The sequence below is a fragment of the Dendropsophus ebraccatus genome, chromosome 2, assembly GCF_027789765.1.
Source record: "Dendropsophus ebraccatus isolate aDenEbr1 chromosome 2, aDenEbr1.pat, whole genome shotgun sequence".
NCBI classification, from domain to species: Eukaryota; Metazoa; Chordata; class Amphibia; order Anura; family Hylidae; genus Dendropsophus; species Dendropsophus ebraccatus.
Genome location: NC_091455.1, coordinates 200174588 through 200200865, shown reverse-complemented (window position 1 = coordinate 200200865; position 26278 = coordinate 200174588). Strand labels below are relative to the sequence as shown.

Here is a 26278-nt window from a genome sequence, read left to right as displayed (position 1 = left end):
AGTCCTATTGATTTTGGGCTTCAGCGTGGGCGTGGGCTTCAGCACCCCTTGCAAATTGCAAGACAGACCTATGGGTACTCCCTCTCTCACCGTGTGGTACATTCTATTCTCTATTTGGCAGGATTTTAGTGGACATGCCATGGTATTCCAAATTGTCCAAACAAAAAAAAAAACACATTGGGGGAGATTTATCAAAGGGTGTAAAATTTAGACTGGTGCAAACTGCCCACAGCAACCAATCACAGCTGCTCTTTCCTTTCAGCACTGCCTAAAGCTGAGCTGTGATTGGTTGCTGTGGGCAGTTTGCACCAGTCTAAATTTTACAGCCTTTGATAAATCTCCCCCATTACTAGAATGTTCTTTACTTCTATTATCCCTTCTATTTTCTTTGTTTACATACCCTGAAGATACGCTCTCCCGGCTCTGATTCCATGTGTTAGGGACGGCATCAGCAGAGCAGGGAGAGCATGTCATCAGGGTTGGTAAAGTGAGGCAATGTCGCTGACCCCGACAAGGAGAGTATATTCAGGCCTAGCAGGCTGCAGTGTGTGTTCTGTATAATTCAGAATACCCCTTTAAGTCATTGTAAGTCCTCTAGATTCCTTTGTGTAGATACATGTGATAACCAGCGGGACGCTTGTGTACTTTTGCGTGACACCGGAGGATGCCTCCTTGGTTCTGGCTGCCAAAAGCGTCCTGAACTCTTGACTGTAGCACTTCCCCGGCTTGTTTTCTTCTCTGTGAAGCAGCAGCCTATGCTCCAGGACTACATCCTGCGGCAGGAAAGCCTCGTATTGTACTGCCGATAGAGATTTATCGGAGATCCATGTCCGTACAGTAGTGTCAGCTTCCATTCTGACATGTAGCGGATCCCACTCCGCTCTGTTTATACACCCGTCTTACAAGTGATAATCCCTTCCTGTTTGCTGCTTGACCATTCTGCCAAAGAAATTTTTCTTTCCTTATTTTTTTACTTTTTGCCTTTTTGTCAGCTTTTTATTTTTTCGTGTCATTGCTATAGAGCTCTGAAAAGCTCCTTATGTTTATTTCCCTGATGACATGAGACTTACAGTAAAAACACATCTGCCAGACGTAGATCCTGCGTGTCAGTCATCCTAAAGATTTGGGAAGTTTTTCTATGTAAATTTCACTTGTATGTAGGCCTCCTTAAAAAAAAACAAAAAACTTCACTACAATGAAAGTATATGGGACGCCAAGAATCAGTTTTTTTTTTTTTTTTTTTTTTACCCTGAAGCAGCGCCATACCTTTCCACAGGTTGTATCTGGTATTGCAGCTGATTCCTATTAGGGTGCAAACACACAACTGATGCGCAGCAGATTTGATGGTGCAGATTTGATGCCGTGTCCAGTTATTTACTGTACATCAAATCTGCTGCGTATTGCAGCAGAAAATACGCTGCGATACGGTGTGTGTGTTTGTACCCTTAAAGGGATAGTTCTCCAAAACAAAATTTCTTTAAAATCAACCGGGGCCAGAGATTTGTATTCTACTTCTATTAAAAAAAATCAAGTCTTCCAGTACTTATCAGCTGCTCTGTGTCCTGCAAGAAGTGCTGTATTCTTTCCATTCTGGAGAGCAGGAGAGGTTTTCTATGGGGATTTGATACTGCTCTGGACAGTTCCTGACATGGACAGAGGTGGCAGCAGAAAGCACTGCATCAGACTGGAGAGAATACACCACTTCCTGCAGTACATACGGCAGCTGATAAGTACTGGAAGACTGTAGATTTAAAGATTAAATTACAAATTTCTGCCGCTTTCTGACGCCCGTTGATTTGAAAGAAGTAAAAATTTGTCGAAGAACCCCTTTAACCCCACAATTGCGGTCTACAGACTCTAGTTTGGCTTCTGCGATGAGCAAATCTAATCAAAGTTGTCCAGCTTTCCAGGTGTTCTGATTAATCAGAAAAGTCTGGTATGACTCAGACTTATCCAGGGAATCAGAACACTTGCAATAAAGAAATATAATAGTTTTCAGTCTAAAGTAATCGAAATTAGATTCAGATTCACTAATGTCTTACTGTAGACTGAAATGGCTGGGATGGCACTGGGCTGCTGTTATACACTAAGGGCCCTATTCCACTGGACGATTATCGTTCAGATTATCGTTAAATCGTTCGAATCTAAACGATAATCGTTCGGTTGAAATGCAGTTAACGATTAACGACCGAACGAGAAATCGTTGATCGCTTTATAAGACCTGGACCTATTTTTATCGTTGCTCGTTCGCAAATCGTTCGCGTTGAATAAGACATCGTTCGGTCGTTCGCAATAGATACGAATGCAATAGCGAATAAATAGCGAAGAAAAAACGATCGCAATTACGATCATAAGTAACGATTATCGTTCAATGGAAATGAGTGAACGTTTTCAGGTCTTTCGCAATAGTGGTCGTTTGCGATCGTTAATCGTTAATGATATGCAAACGATAATCGTCCAGTGGAATAGGGCCCTTACTGTAGAGTCCATGGGGCGGAGCATATCGCTTATTACATTGAATACAGTGGAATATGTACATTTTTGATCAATGCTGATTCCTTTCCAATCTTATATCTTACAGGATGAAGAGAATGGCAACCGTGGAGGTGAGTTCATGGTCTATATATGTGATTTACTCCTATATGAACACTTACATCTCTAGGGAGGGGGCTTCTTGCCTTTAGCTGATAGTCCAGACTGGAAGAATATTCTCTATTAGCTGTACAAGCCCCCGTTCATGTATATGGGGAGATTAGGTGAGATAGCGGTCAGTTTGTCCAGTAACTATTGAAGGTGTATGGGTGTTAGTAAAGATGAGTGAAGTCCGGCGGCAACGGCGCTCTATCGTCATGCCTGTGATCCCGGCCACATAGTTGCGATCCCGCGGATATGTGGCCAGGATATTCCAGGGATTTCAACATTGATTCCCTGGAATATCCTGGCCGCATATTCCCGGGAGCGCAACTATGTGGCCGGGATCACAGGCATGACGAAAGAGCGAGCTGCTTTCGGACCAAAAGTACAAACAGTTCGCTCATCTCTAGTTGACTCCCGGACAATTACCCCATATGCCCTCCCTATAATGCCCACCTGTAAATTACACCTTAAATTACTTCTATTTATGACACAGTGCTCTCTGCTGCCACCTCTGTCCATTTAAGGAACTGTACAGAGCAGTAGCAAATCTCCATAGAAAACCTCTCCTGCTCTAGACAGTTCCTGACATGGACAGAGGTGGCAGCAGAGAGCACTGTGTCAGACAGGAAAGAATACACCACTTCCTGCAGGACATACAGCAGCTGATAAGTACTGGAAGACTTGAGACTTTCAAAAAGAAGTAATTTGAAGTTGATTTAATTTTTTACCCCCTTTAAGTAGATCTGTAAAAAAACCCTAAAAACTGCAAGACTAAACAGGATGGAAAGATCTCTGGATTCTAATACACTAACCTCCTACTTGACTCCTTGTAGGTGACTGTGACTTATTTGGAGGGGGACTGGCGTGACTGATGTGAGGACGCTGACAGCTGTTTGTGTAGGATCTTTGGTGAAGAGGTTTTTGGCTCGGGAAGCCTCTTACAGTGGCCATCTTTTGTCCTTTCCTGTCCTCTTAGGGAGGTGATGTTTATAGAAGGGAAATCCCACTTAAAGGTCTGAAAGCATCTGCCATTTATGTGAATTCCTTAAAGTGCGTCGGGGCCTTGGCGACGTCATGTTTGTTTTTCAACAATTACCATCTTGTCAGGATGTAACAATAGACGAGATCCGCATTCCTGTTGAGTGGGCTCAGCGCTGCTTCTTTTATGTTACAAATGTCTATTGTAGGGGATGCATCTCATTGTGGAGCAGGTGCTTCAGAGCTGAGGGTAGAAGACAGAGCGCAGCATGGCCGCCATACAGGTTCCCTATGCAGTGTCACTCTAGAAGCGAAAAACTGTCTCTCATGCCACCTATAGGTAGCTAATGGTAAGCCAAGTAGGTGCACTTGGCTCTGGTCTCTGGCCCTTTAAGTCTGTAGGTGACACTAGACTCTGGATACTGACCCGGTAAGTCTGTAGGTGGCACCAGGTGCTAACCCTGTAAATTTGTAGGTGGCACTAGGCTCTGACCCTGTAAGTCTGTAGGTGACACTAGGTGCTGACCCTGTAGGTTTGTAGGTGGCACTAGGAGCTGACCCTGTAAGTCTGTAGGTGGCACTAGGCTCTGACCCTGTAGGTTTGTAGGTGGCACTAGGAGCTGACCCTGTAAGTCTGTAGGTGGCACTAGGCTCTGACCCTGTAAGTCTGTAGGTGACACTAGGTGCTGACCCTGTAGGTTTGTAGGTGGCACTAGGTGCTGACCCTGTACGTTTGTAGGTGGCACTAGGCCCTTACCCTGTAAGTTTGTAGGGGGCACTAGGAGCTGACCCTGTAAGTCTGTAGGTGGCACTAGGCTCTGGGCTCTGACCCTGTAAGTCTGTAGGTGGCACTAGGCTCTGGATACTGACCCGGTAAGTCTGTAGGTGGCACCAGGTGCTAACCCTGTAAATTTGTAGGTGGCACTAGGCTCTGACCCTGTAAGTCTGTAGGTGACACTAGGTGCTGACCCTGTAAGTCTGTAGGTGGCACTAGGCTCGGACACTGTAGGTTTGTAGGTGGCACTAGGCTCTAACCCTGTACGTTTGTAGGTGGCACTAGGCCCTTACCCTGTAAGTTTGTAGGGGGCACTAGGAGCTGACCCTGTAAGTTTGTAGGGGGCACTAGGCTCTGGGCTCTGACCCTGTAAGTCTGTAGGTGGCACTAGGCTCTGACCCTGTAAGTCTGTAGGTGGCACTAGGCTCTGACCCTGTAAGTCTGTAGGTGGCACTAGGTGCTGACCCTGTAGGTTTGTAGGTGGCACTAGGCTCTGACCCTGTAAGTTTGTAGGTGGCACTAGGCTCTGACCCTGTAAGTCTGTAGGTGGCACTAGGCTCTGACCCTGTAAGTCTGTAGGTGGCACTAGGCTCTGACCCTGTAAGTCTGTAGGTGGCACTAGGAGCTGACCCTGTAAGTCTGTAGGTGGCACTAGGCTCTGACCCTGTAAGTCTGTAGGTGGCACTAGATGCTGACCCTGTAGGTTTGTAGGTGGCACTAGGCTCTGACCCTGTAAGTCTGTAAGTGGCACTAGGCTCTGACCCTGTAAGTCTGTAGGTGGCACTAGGGTTTGGGATCTATCACCCCGCACATGATACACCTTCATTATATGAAAGCAGCAAACCAGAAAGTGAAGTGCGTTTATAGGTGGCACCAGGCTCTGGACACTGACCCTGTAAGTTTTTAGGTGGCACCAGGCTCTGGACACTGACCCTGTAAGTTTTTAGGTGGCACCAGGCTTTGGGCTCTGACCCTGTAAGTTTGTAAGTGGCATTAGGGTTTGGGGTCTGTCACCCTGCACATGATGCACCTCCATTATATGAAAGCAGCAAGGCATAAATCTGCTCTTCTCCGACCTCTCTTTGTATGGACCCCATTGACTAATAAAGGGGTTTTGGATTCCATTTTGATCTTTTGTTTTACCGGATCAAATATCACTGCATGCACTTGTCTGCACTCCGAGCATTTGGAGGAGAACCCCGAATTAACCTATATAGGGGGCTGAAGGACGGCAATGCTTTCTATATACTGATGATCGCCATTTTCTCCTCTGATATTAGGATGACACAACGGGGATTGTCAGGCTGAGACCTTTCACCATAGATGAAGATCATACCTCCTCCTGATCTGTGTGTCATGGGGCTTGAGCTTCTCTTGACCTATACAGATCTCTCTCTTTGCTGGTTAGCTGCAAAATCTTATTGCTTTATGGCCAGTCGAATATGATTGATAGGCCCAGTACCCAGTACCAGGTCACCTGACCTGTAAAAATGCTCAGTATTACCACAGATGGCAAAATGTGCAAATTAAGTTGCCCCTGTGACTATAACCTGGCATTATCCGGATACTTATAATTTTTTTTCTTCCCTTATAATCTTTTTCTTCTCTCTTTTTTTAGAGGATAACCCTTATTTTCATGCTGATTCCTTGTTAGTATAGGATAGGTGTTTGGTATGTGTCTTTGGCAGAGTACATCTGTATAGGGACCTGAACAGTATTTCTCTGCCTTGGTTTTTCACTGTGAATCATTGTTGGGAATGAAGCGCCATCTAGTGGATATTTAGAGAAGCATATACATAGAATCCAGATTTCTACACTTGTTCATTATGTAGCTTTCTCTCATTACTAATACACTATATGCCAGTCATATATATGAATAGAAACATCTGCTGAAAACATATTTTATTTATTTATTATTATTTTTTATACACATTGACTTTAATGGGTTCTCTACAGAAAAGTGTCACTGTCATTTAATTTTTTTTCCAAAAATCAATAGTACAGGTGATTTTAAGAAACTTTGTAATTGGATTTATTAGCCGAAAAATGCATTTTTATCATGAAAAAACAGTTTTCAGAGTCTAGATTTCCTGATAATGAGCAGTGAATGGAAGAGAGGGGGGACCTGGGGAAAGGCTTTTGAATGCAGATAATGGCATATTTGCCTAATAATAATAAACCCAATTACAAAGTTTCTTAAACTTGCCTGGACTAAAAAAAAAAACAAAAAAAACAAAACAAAAGACAGCGACACTTTAAGGTTGCAGAACAATGCAGTTATCTGACTTATGGCCATTGCTGTGGAGCCTAGCTTTATCCTGCAAACAAATTCAAGATATAGATAGGATCAGGTCTAGATGAGTAGGAGCCTTGTGTGACACCTGGTGGGCATTGGAAGCTGTGGTGTCTCCCCACACCTGCTATATGTTAGGAGGGAGTGTATGCCTGTGCAGCCTCTGTGCAGGAACCATTCTCCCCCATGTGGATAAGATGAGCACCACAGTGCGGTACATTACCTGTGAGCCGGCGGCCGCATTGTATTTGCTGACAGCCGCTTTCCTTCATCTGGAGATCACTTGTAAATGTATTTGCGGCCGGTGCTGTAATGAGATATTATTTACAAGTCAGTGACATTGGCGGTGCTGGGGACGCTGAGGGTCCGTCATGTTACCTATGTCAGTAATGCTGCGGGTAAGAATAGTCCGGCATCCCAGGAATTCTGTGTGGCCGGGGACTTGGTGCCTTTTAGATAATTGTGAAATTTCAGAGTCAGGTTGTAATGTCACATTGTAAAATCCAGCAAGGGAACATTTCACCTCGGGTTTAGGTAGTAAGACGCAGACAGTACATAGTCCTATATCCTATAAATCGGCTGTACAGCACACATCGGTGTCATTGATTTGAATGGAAATTAAACAAAATACAAAAACAAAAACTAAAAAACAAACAGCTACTTTCAAGAATAGCTCCACCCTTGTCTTCAGGTTGTTTTTGGTATTACAACTCAGCTCCTTTCAGGAGTAAAGGGCCCGTTCACATTTCGGAATCCTGAATGCTATCTGTTTGAATGGGAGGCCTCACGTGACTCCACTCAAAGAATTGACGAGAGTGGAGGCGTGCGAGCCCTTCCATTCAAACAGATAACAAGCAGGATTAGGCGCCGAGTCCCTATGGGGGTTCTACGTGGAATTTCAGCGCCGATTCTGTAGTGTGAACGGGCCACAAGAGTGAAGTTGTTTGTTTTTTCCTTTCCCCTCTCTCTAATCCTGGATTTCACTTATAATTGTACAAGATAATTCTGGAACCTCTTAGCTCTATGTTTATGAATAAACTGACAACTAGGTGTCACTATTTCTTTTGTTAATTGGGTATGTCCCTATACAGTCAGCACTGATTGGGCAGAATTAGTGGAAAGACGCCCCCCTCCCCCCCCATAAAGTGCGACAGTACCCTATAAAACCCGGACAGTATAGGAACACACTGGCGTACTACCAGGAGTAGTAATAGAGAACAGCTGAGCTTTATCATTGTCAAAGGGGTGTGTCCCCACGCTGTCAGTACAAACTAGATACACACCCCTACCAGGTAACACCTGTTTGTTCAGACGCAGTTAAAAGGGGTACTCCAGTGGGGGGGGGGGGATTCTTTCAAATCAACTGGTGGCAGAAATTGCCAACAATTAGTAGTTTACTTTTTAAAAAATCTCCAATCTTCTAGTACTTATCAGCTGCTGTATGTCCTGCCTGAAGTGGTGTATTCTTTTCAGTCCACACGCAGTGCTCTCTGCTACCACCTCTGTCCATGTCAGGAACTGCCCAGAGCAACAGCAAATCCTCATAGAAATCCTCTCCTGCCTTTCAGACTGGAAATAATACACACTGCAGCACATGATAAGTACTGGAAGTCTGGAGATTTTTAAATAGAAGTAAATTACAAATCTCTGGCACTTACTGACGCTTGATTTTTTTTTTTTTTTCCCTCCTCGAGTACCCCTTTAAGGAATTCACATAAATGGCAGATGCTTTAAGGAATGGTGATTATTCCCCTTTAAGAAGAAGAAGAAGAAAAAACTGACATGGGGGGGGGGGGTGTATGGGGGATCTCATGACATCTTTGTCCGTCTTCCCCCTTTTCAAAGACTCTATATAAGGGATAGAAGTTCTGACTATACATTCAGGGATGGCTGCTTCTACCCTATGGGATGAGAGAGAACCTGCCGGTCTATGTTCAGCTAATTCTGTAACCCATGAAAGTGAAAGCCCCTATAGATGAAAGGGAAATGGGTACAGATTATGGGGAGGTGGGCTTCTCTACTTATTGGTATGAATAACGATGTCTATTAGTGATCAGTAAGAAGACAGGTGCACCTTCAAAGCAGACATCCCTGGACTCTTACTACGGCCCCCATACTCCTCTAAGTATTCCATAACCTCCTTTAACCCCATGTCCCTCAGACATTGTATCACACTAAATGACTGCGGAATCCATTGAAATCTGATCCAGAGTAACCAGCGTTTGCCTATTGAGGCATACGAGGCAATGCAGCGATTAAAATTACAGTAAACGTGCCATCCAGATGAGAGCATGGGAGCCGGCCAGGAAGACTGGACCTTTTATTCCAGACGTAACCCTTACTCATGGATCAATTGACTCCTGATACAGTAGTTAACCTGAAATTATTTCACAGTACTTTTAAAGTATTTGTTGTATTCCTGCCAGGACTCTGCGCTGACCCCAGGAAACACAGTACAGGATAGTTTGATATTTAAAAAAAAATAAAAAATGATGATGGCTACATTTTTAAAGGGGTACTCCAGCAAAACTTTTTTTTCTTTCAAACCAGAAAGTTATATAGATGTGTAATTTACTTCAGTTTGAAATTCTAAAGCCTTCCAGTACTTATCAGCTGCTGCATGTCCTGCAGGAAGTGGTGTATTTTTTCCAGTATGACCCCCTGCTGCCACCTCTGTGGTTGGGGGGGGGGGTTCTAATGGCTTGCTAGGCATAGAATTTCAGAATAAAAAGCACGGGAACGGACATACACTCATCCTATCAGCAGGTTTAATTTGCTGGAGTTCACCTTTATATGTTTTTAATTTTTGGTGATTTTGTTTTTAATTTTTATAGTCTATTTAATTTTTTTTTTTTTTTTTTTTACAATTTTGCAGATTTTATACTGGGCTGTACTATAGGCTAACACTTCCTGGTCTGTAGAGATCATTTCTTAGCAGTCACCTTGCAATAAACAAAACACTGCACATATGTTACCCACTCCTCCTCCTTGCACACATTAACCTGCACAGGTCACAGAGCATGCCCACAGAACATAGAAGTCAATGATGTATAACGTGTTCATATGACTGCTGTGAAGCAGATCTCCAAATGCTGGAAACAGCAGATAAAGCAAGATGGCTGGCTTATAATGCTATACAGAAAGTTGATATAATTAAAAAAAAATCTGAATTTGTCAAATTAGAATATAAGAATGTCAGTATTTTGGTATTTGTTTAAAGAAAAAGGAAGCATTCTATATCACACATTCCTTTATTTGTTCATTGACTTTCTATGACTCCCATCCCCTGCAGTAATGGCCCCAGGTTTTGGGGTCCTAAGTAATGGTCTACATGGGGTTTGTAGCCTTTATCTCTTTTGCTTACAGATATTGAGTGTCCCCAGCATTAGGCTGAGCAGATGTTCCATGAATCTTTTACAATAGATGTATTTTTCTTTCGCAGGAAGACCACGAAACAAGTTGGAGCCCATGGACACCATATTTGTGAAGCAAGTTAAGGAAGGTGGTCCAGCATATGAGGCCGGATTGTGTACAGGTGATTATTACTTTATGTTAATGGGAAATTCACATGAGTCTGCTGCTGCAGGTTTACTCATCCGCTCTATCGCTGCTCAGAGCTGTGTGTGTTGGGGTGATCGGCAAAGCTGTGTGTGTTAGTGTGATTGGCAGAGCTGTGTGTGTTAGTGTGATTGGCAGAGCTGTGTGTGTTAGTGTGATTGGCAGAGCTGTGTGTGTTAGTGTGATTGGCAGAGCTGTGTGTTGTTGTGGTGTGATCAGCAGAGCTGTGCGTGTGTTTTGGTGTGATTGGCAGAGCTGTGTGTGTGTGTGGGTGGCATCGGCAGAGCTGTGTGTGGGTGGCATCGGCAGAGCTGTGTGTGTGTGTGGCATCGGCAGAGGTGTGTGTGTGTGTGTGTGGCATCGGCAGAGGTGTGTGTGTGTGTGTGGCATCGGCAGAGGTGTGTGTGTGTGTGTGTGGCATCGGCAGAGGTGTGTGTGTGGGTGGCATCGGCCGAGCTGTGTGTGTGTGTGCGGGTGGCATCGGCCGAGCTGTGTGTGTGTGTGTGCGGGTGGCATCGGCCGAGCTGTGTGTGTGTGTGCGGGTGGCATCGGCCGAGCTGTGTGTGTGTGTGCGGGTGGCATCGGCCGAGCTGTGTGTGTGTGTGCGGGTGGCATCGGCCGAGCTGTGTGTGTGTGTGTGCGGGTGGCATCGGCCGAGCTGTGTGTGTGTGTGCGGGTGGCATCGGCCGAGCTGTGTGTGTGTGTGCGGGTGGCATCGGCCGAGCTGTGTGTGTGTGTGCGGGTGGCATCGGCCGAGCTGTGTGTGTGTGTGCGGGTGGCATCGGCCGAGCTGTGTGTGTGTGTGTGGGTGGCATCGGCCGAGCTGTGTGTGTGTGTGCGGGTGGCATCGGCCGAGCTGTGTGTGTGTGTGCGGGTGGCATCGGCCGAGCTGTGTGTGTGTGTGTGTGTGTGTGTGTGTGTGGGTGGCATCGGCCGAGCTGTGTGTGTGTGTGCGGGTGGCATCGGCCGAGCTGTGTGTGTGTGTGCGGGTGGCATCGGCCGAGCTGTGTGTGTGTGTGCGGGTGGCATCGGCCGAGCTGTGTGTGTGTGTGCGGGTGGCATCGGCCGAGCTGTGTGTGTGTGTGTGTGCGGGTGGCATCGGCCGAGCTGTGTGTGTGTGTGTGTGCGGGTGGCATCGGCCGAGCTTTAATTGTGTCCTTTTATAATCCCAGGGGACAGAATCATCAAGGTGAATGGGGAGAGTGTTATTGGGAAGACTTATTCTCAAGTCATTGCTTTAATACAGAACAGGTATGTAACTTTACTGTCTGCTATAGGTCATATACAATACATATCCCTGTGAATAGTCTCCTGACACATCTCAAAGTATCAGGAAATATATGTATTCCCTATAAATTCCTAAATTAAAGCGAATGTACCAGCAGTACATTCGCTTTGAAGTTTTTCACATGGATAGAATGGCGCCGGGAAAGCTGGTGCCGTGGTTCCCGTGTACAGTGCCCCCTGACGCGGCTCCATTTCTTCCGCCTCCAGTGCTTCAGCTCCAAGTGGTGGCTGGGAATAGAACGGCACTGTACACGGGAACCGCGGCGCTATGAACACTGACAGCTTCCCCAAGTCTAATGTCTATTTTAATGAGATATATATATATTAGATAGTGTGTTATGTATATCTGTCTGTGGTAGCCTATAGACACTCACCACTCTGTAATGATTCGGGCACCAGGTTTCCCCGCATTCTCTTTCCTTGTCACTATCTGCGGCTCTATATACATGGCAGCTCCGTCCTTAGTGTCTTGTTTACTATTAGATACCAAGAATGTTTCTGAAGAAAAGGAAAAAAAGTTGTCTTTTTCAACCTTGGTGATTGGTTAAGTCCGCAGAATCTGGAGAATGTTGTCTTTGGGCAGAATAGGCACCTGCTAAATATTCAGTAATATGAGCGAGTAATGTACAATCCCCCGTCCATAGAGATGGCACTCATACAGATTACTGTCGTCTCTTGCAGTGATTCCACCTTAGAACTAAGCGTGATGCCAAAAGACGAAGACATCCTGCAGCTGGTAAGTATCTCTATGCTATGAATATATACAATATGTGAACATGACCCTAGGCTGCAAATGTCCTTCTGCTGTTTTCTTTTGTCAAATAAGGAATGCTGGAAGCACTGGATATATGGAACATTGCTCTTAGTATAGTAAACACTCCGCGATCTCTAGCGGCACCGCAAAAACGTCAATGAATAGCGGCCGCAGAGAACCTGTCAGTGCACACAATGAAGCGCGCGTCTCCGGCTGCACCCTCCATTGTGTGCATCGGAGAGTTCTGATGCGGGCGCACACTAATGCATCGGCATCAGAACTCAGCGGCACTAAAGATCATCTGGCCGGTACTGCAGTACCAGCCAGGATGATCTTATCTGACACCGGCCAGTTCACAGAACGGCCAGTGTCATATAATGTGTGAATCAATGTTTGAACCTCTTACCCCTCCTGGGACCAGCGATCTGTGTTGTTAGTGATTGGATTGATGGGACTGCAGGATTTGTTGCTGGTGCTGGCAACATGACCTAGGTGAGTGGTTTGTAGATGTTTCTCCACTTAGTAACAGGAGCCGCCTTCGTTACTACACAATCCTTAATCAGCAGGAGATGGATGGTGCTGGGAACTACAATGTGTCGGAATCAATACAGAGCTCTAAAGTCACAATGTGAACATATGCTTTAAGTTAAACGCGTTTCAAGGCACCTGGCCTTTTGCCCAGTCACAGAGCATATAGGTATATGGGTGGATTTAAGTGTTCTTTACCGTTCTTTATCCAAGCTTAAACTGTCACTAAGTTTTTTTTTTTTTTTTTTTTTTTTTTTTTTTCCAGAAATCAATAGTCCAGGCGATTTTAAGAAACTTTGTAATTGGGTTTATTAGCCGAAAAATGCATTTTTATCATGAAAAAGCAGTTTGAAGCTCTCCCCCCCCTGTCTTCATGATTGTCTATGGAAAGGGGAGGGGTTGAGTGAGATGAGGCATCAAAACAGGACAACAAAGAGTTAATTTACAGCTACATCACCGGGCTATTTCCTCTGAAGTCAGCACTGACCTCTGAATAGCGGCTTTCACACAGGTCCCACTGTGTAATCCTTTGTTCTCTGCTGGTGACTAATCTCCCTCCTTCCCCCTCCCCTCTCTATAGAACAGACAGGGCCCAACCGATGTATAATAGTCGAGATTTGATGATAATGAGCAGTGAATGAGAGAGGGGGGGGGACCTGGGGAAAGTCTTTTTGAATGCAGATAATGGCATATTTGACTAATAAACCCAATTACAAGGTTTCTTAAAATCGCCTGGACTATTGATTTCTGCAAAAAAAAAAAAAAAAAAACCACAGTGCCACTTTAAGAAAAGATACAGCTACTTTTTCTAGACACAGCTCCACCCTTGTCCTCAGTTTGTGGGCGGTATTGCAGCTCAGTTTAATTTAAAGTGAAAGGAGCTCAAGTTGTAATGCCACACACATTCTGAAGACATAGGTGGCGCTGTTTTTGGAAGAAAGCGGCTATTTTTCTAATTGTCAGTTTTTTGTAGAGTGTACGGCTGCACAATATGTAGGCCAAGTATATTCCCTATATTCCACAGGGATATATCCTCAGTGGATCATTATTGATTTTGGATTACATAGGAGTTGAGATAGTGTACTCCAAGCGGTGACCCTACAGCTGTTGCAAAACTACAACTCCCATCATGCCCTGACAGCCGAAGGCTGTCAGGGCATGATGGGAGTTGTAGTTTTGCAACAGGTTGGGGAACACTTTCGCAGCAAACAGTAAAGCATCTTACATGAGAATCCTTCATGCCTGATCGTGATCCGTTGTGTGTTCGCCGTCAGACGACACGTCTCCATGGTTACTCGCAGCCTCATCTTCTCGTCGCTTTAATTACAGCCTTGTGCTATATGTTTTGTGCATCAACCTATACAACACGGATCCCGGTGCGCGCTTTTGTTTCTGCCGTTAACTGCACGCTCTCCAGCTGAGCTGTCACCGCTCCGCAGCATTAACCTCCGCCCTATTTATAGCAGTTTCCATATTGTGTGATAGTCGTGCTCCGTAAGCCTATCCCGGCGGCTGAGGGTTTAGCATTGTTACCTGGGGTCCTGGGTATGAATCCAGTCAAGGGCATTGGGTTTGCACGTTTTTCTCTGATTTTAAATTGTGAGCCTCATTAGGATCCGGGACCATTGTAGGTGTTGATAGTCTTTGTACAGGGCTGCAGAATATGTTGGCGCTATATAAAAGATAACTAGTTTAGTTTAAGGGGTAGTTCACCATTTTTTATTTATTTATTTTTTTTTTATTTCAAATCAACTGGTTCCAGAGATTTGTATTTTACTTCTATTTAAAAATCTCAAGTCTTCCAGTACTTATCAGCTGCTGTATGTCCTGCAGGAAGTGGTGTATCCTTTCCAGTCTGACACAGTGCTCTCTGCTGCCACCTCTGTCCAGAGCAGTTTTTCTATGGGGATTTTCTACTGCTCTGGACAGTTCCTGACATGGACAGAGGTGGCAGCAGAGAGCACTGTGTCAGACTGGAGAGAATGCACCACTTCCTGCAGGATATACAGCAGCTACTAAGTACTGGAAGACTGGAGATTTTTTAAATAGAAGTAAATTACAAATCTACATAACTTTCTGACGCCAGTTGATATGAAAGAAAAATACATTTTGCCAGAACCCCCCCCCCTTTAAATATCAACACCATCAGGGGAGAGGATAATATTGGGCTACAACCTCCTACATTTTGCCAGTGCCCAGATATTGACACCCTGAAGCCTTAGGGATAGTCAGCACCATGACTACACAAGTCGGTGTGCCCGGGGTCTTTATCTGTTGACCTTCAGGACGGACTAACTAGCCACCCATGTGACTTATGTAATGTGGCAGTCCAGGTATTCACTTACATTTTATTACAGGTGCTCACACCCAGCATACCTCACACTCATGCACAGATACATATCAGTAACCGGAAAGAAGGCGTGCATTGTCGTCAGCGTGCTACCCCCGCTACCTGCATGGATTTGGTGAATTAGTTGTGTTTTGACAGCCTATAAAAAGGCTTTTCCATTGATGTAATCAATGCCCTGTTGCAAAAGATATACTATCCACTAACTGTAGAGGTCTTTCTAACTAGACCTCAATTTTGCTTAAAAGAGAAGTCTGGCAAAAATTTTTATTAAAGTGTTGTATTGCCGCCCAAAAGTTATACAAATCACCAATTTAGACTTATTACGGGAAATGCTTATAAGGGTGCCTTCACATGTACCGTATCGCTGCTTATTTCTCGCATCAAACTCGCATGAAAGTGGCTGCGTTTTTTCTGATGTTGAACTCGCCTGTGAAAATCATATGAAGATCAAAACTCTCATGTAAAAATCGCACTAAACACGCAGTGACAATACACATACGTTGACTTGATAGCAGTCAGCATCACTGTGGATTTATGTGCGAGAAACTCGCAGTGATATGGTACGTGTGAAGGCACCCTAAAGTGTTTTTTTCCCTACATTTACTACTGCATCAAGGCTTCACTTCCTGGATAACATGGTGATGTCACTTCCTGGATAACATGGTGATGTCACGACCCGACTCCCAGAGCTGTGCAGGCTGTGGCTGCTGGAGAGGATGATGGCAGGGGGACACTGAGGGGCACAGGAGGGACTCTGAGCATCCCTCTGCCATCACCCTCTCCAGCAGCCACAGCCCGCACAGCTCTGGGAGTCGGGTCGTGACATCACCATGTTGTCCAGGAAGTGACATCACCATGTTGTCCAGGAAGTGACATCACCATGTTGTCCAGGAAGTGACATCACCATGTTGTCCAGGAAGTGACATCACCATGTTGTCCAGGAAGTGACATCACCATGTTGTCCAGGAAGTGACATCACCATGTTATCCAGGAAGTGACATCACCATGTTATCCAGGAAGTGACATCACCATGTTATCCAGGAGGTGACATCACCATGTTATCCAGGAAGTGAAGCCTTGGTGCAGTAGTAAGTACAGGGAAAAAAAGCACTTTATAAGCACTTCCCGTAATAAGTGTATATTGGTGATTAGTATAACTTTTGGGCGGCAATACAATAATTTTCGCTGAACTTCCCTCCACCACCCTTCCCTGCCTTAATTATTTCATTGATATGCAGGACTGTACATAGTCATGCAGGTCAAGGCAGGGAGCAGTAGGGAAGCAGGGAGACTTGGCTCAACACTTTTTGACATTCTCTGAGCGTGATCTAAAGATGACAGATTCCCTTTAATACCTATCCTATATATGTACATGATATGCGTCTGAGTAATATGTTTTTAGATGTTAGACATTGTCTTCTGCCTGTGCTGTATATAGATGAAGTACCTGGTGCTTTAAACAGGAGCAATGAGTCAGGAAATCATCTCTCTGCATTCATCTTTCCTCATGCTGCAAGCACGCCTCCTTATTTGTTGGCTGCCAATCATCAGGCTCAGGGCATGTTTGCAGCAGGAGGGAAAGATGACTCCTTGACTCCTATTGACCTGAATAGGACTGTAGTATAGTAAGCTGCAGTACCAGAAGTAGCCACTACAATACATATGGTGCTGTGGAGCAACAGGGACCATATGATCAGCAGGTGTTTTGGGAGTATCCTTACACATTTGCCAGTTATAAGCTCTTTATTTCTAGAGGATCGCCACCATTGCCTCTGTTATAGGGAATGTAAGAACAGGGCTTCCTCATATGCTGTGTAATAATAATCCTCTAATAATATCCCATTGCTGGAAAATCTTCACAAATGGTAATGCATCCGCCCAAGTAGTCTCTTAACCAAATAGATCGGACATCAGTAACGTCTGCATGAATAAGGAATGAGTCCATTTCTTACAGTCTTTCCGCTTCGGATACAAGTCCAGGTACTTAATGCTTTGTGATTCTTTTTTTTTCTTTTTTTTTTTCGGCGGAAACAGCAAATAAACTTGTCGACTCATTTATTATTAATGGGCTTGTGGGTTTTCTTTGTAACAGGTTATGTAGACGGTGGAGCGCTGTTCTCTGCTCGGTACAGGCCTGCCATTAGGCTGCATTTGTTCTAAGCATGGAATCATTATACTGGATTCTGTCTCCAATACTTGTTATCCATTGGAATTCAGAAATGTCAGGTTTAGAAAACTCACTTTATATAACCCACCGGGGATCAGTAGTAGATGAGGATCAGTCGGGATCAGCCCTAGCACAGAGCACCATAGAGCCAGGCGTGTCAGTGCAGGAGATTAACAACCCATTTGTTTCATTGTTAGGGCCCTATTACACAGGATGATTATCGCGCAAAAATTCAATATGATGTTCCAATTTAAACGATAATCGTTCTGTGTAATTGCAGGCAACGATCAAAAAATCGTTCGCATGTCGTTGATCGTTGATTTGGATCTAAACCTAAAATTATCGTTCGCTGTAATTCCACATTTGTTCGCTCAAGTTCCGCGTTTGCTCACTAATCGTTCAGTGTAATTGCACATTGTTCATTTGTTTTGCTGGGATCAGAAGGAGTAAACGATCATAGTAACGATCATAACCAACGACCATCGTTCTTTGTAATATGGTGAATGATTTCAGGTTAACGATAAGCAATCTCGTTTGCTATCGTTAGTCGGTAAAAATCGCTCCGTGTAATAGCACCCTAAGGGTGCGTTCACACGTACAGGATCTGCAGCAGATTTGATGGCGCAGATTTGAAGTTGCAGATTCAATGTAAAGTAACTCTGGGCCATCAAATCTGCTGCAGATCCTGTATGTGTGAATGCACCCTTAGGGTCCTGTTCACAGGCCGATGGGGGCCCGATCAATAATGTAAACGAGTGCCGATCTGCTAGATTTGCGCTCGTTTACTAGGCCTATTACACGGCCCGATAATTGTTTTGCAAGGGCTGCGGGGAGATTGTTGCCGATGTCCTTGCAGCCTTTGTTTAAACACCATATTTATTGCAGGCCTTCTCCTGTGCTCCTTCTTCCTCCCGGCCCTGCTCGCAGCAGCAGCTTCGGTGCAGCCTGTCTGAGCTGACAGACCGCTCAGCCAATCACTGGCCGTGGCAGTCCTGGCCAGTGATTAGCTGAGCGGTCTCAGACTGCTCCGAAGCTGCTGCGCGTGGGAGCGGGTGGAAGAAGGAGCACAGGAGAAGACCTGCAACATGTGTAGGTAAAGCATGGTGCTCGTGAAATCGTCGGTTGCCCGCCACGCATCGCTATTCAACGCAGCGATGCACGGTCGGTGCCCGATTATTTAGGTTCAAACCTAAAATGAACACTATCATCGGCTGATTGTTGTTTCTATTCCACAGAGCGATAATTGGCCGGATCGGCCCCTTAGACTCTGTTCTGATGTTTTTTAGATTTTTTTTTTTATAGTCAGGTAAACTACAAGTAGAAAAAAAAAAAGCTAACACCCATTGCTGTAAAGCCCCTATTACATGGGGTGACATAGAGCAAACGAGCGCTGTCAGAATGTTGAAAGACAAACAGCAACGATCAGCCGACCTCTATCATGTCGGCTGATCGTTGCCTTCTTTTACACGGGACGATTATCGGCCGTAACAGGCAATATCGGACGAATACAGACGATAATTGTTCCGTGTAAAAGGGCCTTAACTCCTGACTGTCCCCAGCCTGACTGCAGTGTTTGCATTAGATAGGGTGTGTTACTACATATATAGATTATATGGTGTGGGTGTACAGAATGTAGTAACACACCCTCTTGTGTCACTCCACCGTGAGAGACATACCAGAGAGCAAAGTTACTTTATAGCTACAAATTCACACTGGTGACATCATTTTACTCTATATTTTATAGCACAGTATTAATGAGGGCACAGATAGTACTGCCTCCCTGTGTTTTCCTGACATAGTGTCAGATAGTGCTGTGTCTGTGTATTTCCCTATATGTGACTTACTATTGGGTACAGATAGTACTGCTTCCCTGTTTTACTGTACAAGGCACAGGTGCAGATAGTGCTGCTTCCCTGTCTTTCTCTGTACATGACATAGTTGCAGATAGTACTGCTTCCTCTTTGATTGTACATGATGTAGACAGATAGTGCTGCTTCCCTGTCTTTCTCTGTACATGACATAGTTGCAGATAGTACTGCTTCCTCTTTGATTGTACATGATGTAGACAGATAGTGCTGCTTCGCTGTATCTCTCTGTAAATGATATAGATGCAGATTAGGGCTGGGCGATATGGCCTAAAATTTATATCACGATATAATTTGATGCATGCACGATATAACGATATATCACGATATATACATTTTTTTTTGTGTATACTCACGCCAGTTATCACCCCCCTTGCCAGTGATCAGCCTTCCCCTGTGCCATCAGCCCACCCTGTGCCAGTGATCAGCCCTCCCCTGTGCCATCAGCCCCCCTTGCGCCAGTCATCAGCCCCCCTTGCGCCAGTCATCAGCCCCCCTTGTCAGTCATCAGCCTTCCCCTGTGCCATCAGCCCACCCTGTGCCAGTCATCAGCCCTCCCTTGTGCCGGTTATCACCCGCCTTGCCAGTCATCAGCCCCCCGTTGCCAGTCATCAGCCCCCCGTTGCCAGTCATCAGCCCCCCCCCCAGTGCCAGTCATCTCCCCTCTGTTTTCCAGCCATTTCATGTGCCAGCCATCATGTCCCCCCAGCCAGGGCCATCATCAGCCCCATGCCAAGCCATCTGCCGCCCCCGACCCCTATGCTACTTACCTTTCCTGCAGGGCTGGCTGATGGAGTCCGCGAGGCGAGACGGGCCGCGTCTTCTTCCCAGCATGCACTGGGAGACCTGACGTCACACGCATCAGCGCGCTAGCGCGCTGACGATGCGTGAACGGAAGGCCCTGCAGCGCGGTACCACGGAGCGGTAAGTGAGAAGCTTATTCACTACCGCTCCGTGGTATATCGCGATATGACGATATGCCAAAAATCTATATCGTCAACCGAATTGATGACGATATTTTGGCATATCGTTTATATCGCCCAGCCCTAATGCAGATTGTACTGCATCGATGTCTCTGTAGAAAGTAGTGCCTTCCATTCTCTCCCTTACATAATGTTGTGGCAAAAGGTACTGCCTCCTTGTCTCTCCTTGTACTTCATATAGGTACAGCTAGTACTGCCTCATTGTCTCTCCTTGCACTTCATGTAGGGGTACATAGTACTGCCTTGCTTGTCTCTTCCTGTAAGTGATGTAGGGGCTGATAGTACTGCCTCCTTGTCTCTCTGTACATTCTGTATGTTCAGATAGTACTACCTCCTTGCCTCTCTTTGTAATTTATCTAATTGCAGATAGTGCTGTCTCCCTGTACATCATGTATTGGCAGATAGTACTGCCTCCTTTTCTCTCTGTAAATTATGTAGGTGCAGATAGTACTGCCTCCTTGTCTCTCTGTAAATTATGTAGGTGCAGATAGTACTGCCTCCTTGCCTCTCTCTGTACATCATGTATTGGCAGATAGTACTGCCTCCTTGCCTCTCTCTGTACATTATGTAGGTGCAAATAATACTGCCTCACACTCTGTCCTTGTATGATTCTTTTGCAGCTGCCTTCCTTCATTCATGCATATAACACTAAGCAATGATAGCAGCAGCTTCCTGATATAGAAGCCCCTGAGGATTTGCGGCTTCTGAGCTGAGACATTGAACAAGGGTCTAGGTGATAACTAGCAGCACAATTATGGAGGCTTCATCTGTTACTAGATCAGATCTCATCCTTTTAGACAGAAAGATCTCTCAGCTGACAGCTCCTGTGTGCCGGCCATGGACACAGTCATGTTACCGCTGGAGCGGATTGAATCCTCATAATCTGCTCTTACAGCCTGATACTTGTACAGGCAGCCCTGTCTATAACTGCATGGAGGAATGAGAACAGTAGCCTTGTGTTCAGCACAATGGGCCGTATTTATCAAGCCGCAGTCTAAAATAAAATGGCGGAAAATTTGCCTCTGACCGCCGTCTGATAGCTCATCCAGAGAATACAGCTTTTATATTTGTTTTCATCTTTGTACCCTGTAGAAAAACCTTAGAGGGGGTCTCCAGGACTATTTTTGCTCTGCCTTTAAGGCTTTCTAACCCCGAATGTCTTTTGTCCTTTTGGCACTAGGGGTTTATGACCGTGTTAGGTTGAAGTGTAGAGATTGTATGTCTCATCTCTGCTCTGTTACTACATCCCTTATGATGGCATATATTCTTTAATATTCTTTAGGGTATTTCCATCACTTAAACTTCTATTAAGTGGTGGGGAATGCATAAGAAAGCAAGTTTTGTTTTCTTTTAAAGTTTGGCCCCTTGGTGTCCCGGTATTGTTGATAGCGGTTTACTGGGTCCCTGACCACCGCTCCCAGCTCTGGTCGGTCTGCAGTGCACTTATGTGGTCGAGACCGTGGGGAGTGGTAAGTATACTTTGATTCCCCCCCAGCCCCCCCCCCCCCCAGATCATTTTAGGAAATGAGTGCCGATATGTTATATCGGCTCCTGTTTACTGGACCTATTACATGGGCTGATAATTGGGCAGCAAGGGTACTAGTGCATGGCCCGATCTGGTAGATTGGCGGTCGTTTACTGGGCCTTTTACACGGCCCAATAATTGTTTAACAAGGGCTGTATGGACATCGTTACCGATACCCTTGCTTTAAATGGCATACATTACCTATCCATGTTTTGGGGCTCCTCTTGCGCTCTGCTTCTTCACAGGTTCCGCGCGCTGCAGCTTCAGAGCGGCCTGTCTTAGCTGACAGGCCGCTCAGCCAATCACTGACCATGGTGGTCCCGGCCTGTGATTGGCTGAGCAGCCTGCCAGCTAAGAAGGCCGCTCTGAAGCTGGAGCGTGCAGGACCTGGGGAGAAGCGGAGTGCAGGAGGAGCCCTGGACCATGGATAGGTAATGTATGGACTTTGCAAATCGTCAGCCCCCGGCCGCGCACCGCTATTGCACATAGCTGTGCGCGGTCGATGCCCGACAACTATAGGTCCAAACCTATATCAACGATCAGCTGATGATCGTTGTCATCGGCTGATCGCTGTGTTTATTACACGGAACGATAATCAGCCGACTGGTTTCGTGTAATAGGGCCTGAAGAGCTGCATGGACATCGTTAGCGATGTCCATGCAGTCCTTGCCCAAACACATGACACCTTACCTCTTCCTGCTCCCGGTCTTCTCTCCTGTGCTCTGCAACTTCCCAGTAGCAGAGGTAAGGTGGTCAGGTGTTTGGGCAATCGTTAGCCGCCGGCCACACATCACTATTACAGGTAGCGATGTGTGGTTGCTTTAGAATCGAGTAGGAGGCAGACATGCAGCAGCTCAGCACAGTCCCAGCTCTTGATTTTAAAAAGAAAAAGGCAGCTTTATAATTTGCAAGCATCTGCAACCAGAGCCTGATAAGAGCCGACCAATTGCCTTTAAAGGGGTTGTCCAGTGAAAATCTTTTTCTTTTAAATTAACTATTGTCAGAAAGTTATATAGGTTTGTAATTTACTTCTGTTAAAAAAATCTCCAGTCTTCCATAGTTATCAGCTGCTGTATGTCCTGCAGGAAGTGTTTTATTTTCAGTGTGACACAGTGCTCTCTGCTGCCACCTCTGGCCGAGACAGGAACTGTCCAGAGAAGTAGAGGTTTTATATGGGAATGTCCATAGAAAGCCTCTTCTGCTCTGGACAGTTCCTGTCTCGGCCAGAGATGGCAGCAGAGAGCACTGTGTCACACTGAAAATAAAACAACACTTACTGCAGGACATTCAGCAGCTAATAAATATAGGAAGAATTAAGATTTTTTAAAAGAAGTAAATTACAAATCTATATAACTTTCTGAAAATAGTTGATTTGGAAGAAAAAGATTTTCACTGGACAACCCCTTTAAGGGGTCTACAGTAAGTAACCTTATTCCCAGAAGAGGAGATAAGTAGCTCATCAGTGGGGGTCTGAGGAGACAAAGCAGCACATTCCTCCGTTATTCATGTAATTTCTATGGAAAATTCCCAGTCTCCTACTTAACAGTAAGACTTTGTTTTGCAAGAACAATATTGAGCAATTTTCTGGTAGCCGGGAATATCCTCTAGGTGCGCGATGCGTGAGCCCTCCGTTCCCCTAATGACTTCAGATTCTGGGTAATTTGACTCTGTGTGTTGCTGAACTACGAGTACCAGTTTGTCCAATATCCCTAGTAAGAAGGGTTAAGATGGATAAAAAGTCTGTAGAGGCATACTGGAAGTCTTCAGCCTCTTCTCTTAGCAGTGGCTCCTATTACTATAGCATTATAATTAGATAAAGACTAATAATCATTTCCTTTTACTAAGTAATTCCCTGCCTGGCACCAACTTGACCCACACATTGTGCAAGTGGCCTGGGGATTGCTACATGCGTGTCAAGGTATGTCATGTGGAAGCAGGTAGCTCAATGCTTCCAAGGCAGGGCCGAAGGCTAGAGACTTAATAATACACTAACATTTAGGCGTGTCGGCAAGGAGCCCCGATATTCCACCTTCCCCTGAAGTCCAAGGAGATATATGGTTGTGTTTGTTAGAACTTTCAAAGTGAAATATTTAGAGCTATGATCACCGACTTTACGACTTATCTGGAGTTCCCCTTTTAAAAGGGGTTCAGCCCTGCTGTGTAGTATTCAAATGCAGTGCCTTATTTCTCCTGTAGAGGCCACTACAGAGCAAATGGGCCATTTTCTCCAGTGATGATTGATCGCTGTGATCAGCCTCTGGCTCATTGGTTTCTCATAAGGAGAAGGGGTTGTCTAGTTGGTACTGGCCCTTTTATAACTTATCTATATTGATCACATATGTATAGATTGAATCTGTTTTAGAAGTTTCCCAGTTGTTTATCCAAAATCTCTAGGTTGCTGTCCGGTTGCGGAATTTCTGCCTGTATTAGAAATAAGTCATCCTCATGTGATACTGAAGGCGGCTTCATTAACAATATTCTCATTATAACCCCATAATGGCTATGGCTGATGTCTGACTCTGTATTAGGATAACATAGCTGATTTTTCACGGTTTCTGTAACTTCTCACGCTGCTGTTTTTTTTTTTTTTCCACATAATGTCATCAAACGGATAATGTTGGTGTTATAAGATATTTTCTCGTTACCTATACCCCATCTCAGTCTTGAGTGCAGCTAAAGCTTTGGCTGTCCAGGCATGATGGGGATCGTAGTTTTGCAACAGCCGGAGGGCCGAAGGTTCCCCATCCCTGCGGTACGGTAATGATGTCATGTATTAATGACGCCCGAGCGATAATGAAAAGCCCAGAATGCAGCCTGAACAGCCAAACAGTCTTTTACTAGTTTCAGTGCTGAGCAGCGGCCGTGTGTCAGTCATCTCCAGGCATATGTTTGTGTGTCTTCTACCTGTGACTCTCTGCAGATGAGTCGTTTTACTGTATGAGTATTCATGTGACCAGCAATTTATTGTGAGATTAGAGTCCATTTAATCCTACTCATCCTCTGATTTAATGAATGTGTTCTCTGCCGCCGCTGTGCCTCTTATTCTAGAATAATCAATCTCTACGGGCAAAAAAATATTAATTCACTTTATATTTTTTAATGCGTCATTTGCTCTATTTACTATCCCTCGTATTAGTGGGCCGATACACCGTCCTGACCAATTATTATTATTATTATATAATATATATACAATTTTTTTTTTTTTGTATTGCGTCTACAGTAAAACATGAAGCAACTTTGGGTAAGCAAAAAATCTCCTGCTATTCTGTGTCTATAGCTTCTATATAGATGTGCGTCTCCATGGTAACAGACTACAAAGTGCACCGCAGTCACACACTCTGTATACTTCATGACAATGTGTATTCTGTCGGATAAAAGGGAGCGTAACAGTGGGGTCTGTTACCAGTGAGACCCATAGATCTGCATGGGAGCTGTACTCAAGATACGAGTGGGATAATCTCAAATTTAAAGTTTTTTGGTTGTGGATTGGCCATTTTTTCCAGGGGGGTTTTCTGGACAGTCAATGCTGCAGTGTACTCGGGCCACATGGCTCTTTCTGGAGAGATCAAGTTGCTGATCATTCTATTCATTCTTGGCCCAATGACAGCAGATTCGTTGAATCATTGCTGCTGGGCTTGCTACTTTGCACGCAGTGTGGGAGTGGCACAAAAAATGTATGTAGATACTTGCAATATAAACTATCTGCAGTGTGTAATAATAAAATACTGTGCACTACAGGAAACCATCTGCACCATTCACAGTGAATCTACATTGTACCACCAGTGTGATGGTGTTGTTTTTTTTTTTTTTTTAACATGGCCAAGTACTCCCTAGAGATGAGAGCAACTTGAGCATGCTTGAGTCTGATCATTCTGCATTTGAATATCGGTTGCTGAAGAAGTTGGATGCAGCCCTAGGGAGTCCTGGAAAACATGGATACAAAATTTCCTGGGCCAAAGGTTCCCCATCCCTGCCCTAGGGAACAGTAGGACTCAAGCGTGATGGAGTTGCGCTCGTCTCTAGTACTCACCCACTGCTGATCCCCCATGATTGCCATTCTGACTGCATGCAGTCCAGCTGATTAGTCTCTTGACATGAGGAAGAGCCAGGAAGTGGCAGGTGGAGGTGGGTCATCTATACAGGCGGGGATTGGCTTCTTGATGATCCTTGACCAGTTACATCCCACTGTAATCAAAGAGCCTCCAAGTTTATAATCATACAGTGTACTTTAGCACAGTACCCCTTAGACATTTGGCATATAAGCTCCTAGAATATAGAAACATAGAAGATTGTGGGCAGTAAAAGACCCCTGGATCCATCTAGTCTGCCCTTTTATGTAGGACTAACAGGTGATAAACAGGGCTTCAAAGGTGTAGTCCCCCCTTGCCCATCTGACCCCTCTATACCAGGGATGGTGAACCTTCAGCCATTTAACTGTTGCAAGATTACAATTCCAAGCAAAGGCTGTCTAATGGGAATTGTAGTTTTGCAACAGCTGAAGGTTCCCCATCCCTCCTTTACATGTATACCCCGAGTAATGTAATAGGTACCCTTCCCTATAGCTATAGTTCAAATCGA

The 26278-nt window shown here is 45.0% G+C and overlaps 1 protein-coding gene across 2 annotated transcripts in view; it reads left to right on the top strand.

Annotated features, from left to right (window-relative positions):
* The window catches only part of ARHGAP21 (Rho GTPase activating protein 21), a 117977-nt gene that overhangs the window by 54192 nt on the left and 37507 nt on the right, over positions 1-26278 (top strand). For both annotated transcript variants that reach the window (XM_069959083.1, XM_069959085.1), the window contains exons 3-6: positions 2582-2606; positions 10126-10218; positions 11414-11492; positions 12210-12264. In XM_069959083.1, the coding sequence (XP_069815184.1) occupies positions 2582-2606; positions 10126-10218; positions 11414-11492; positions 12210-12264 (252 nt within the window). The remainder of the gene's footprint in view (positions 1-2581; positions 2607-10125; positions 10219-11413; positions 11493-12209; positions 12265-26278) is intronic.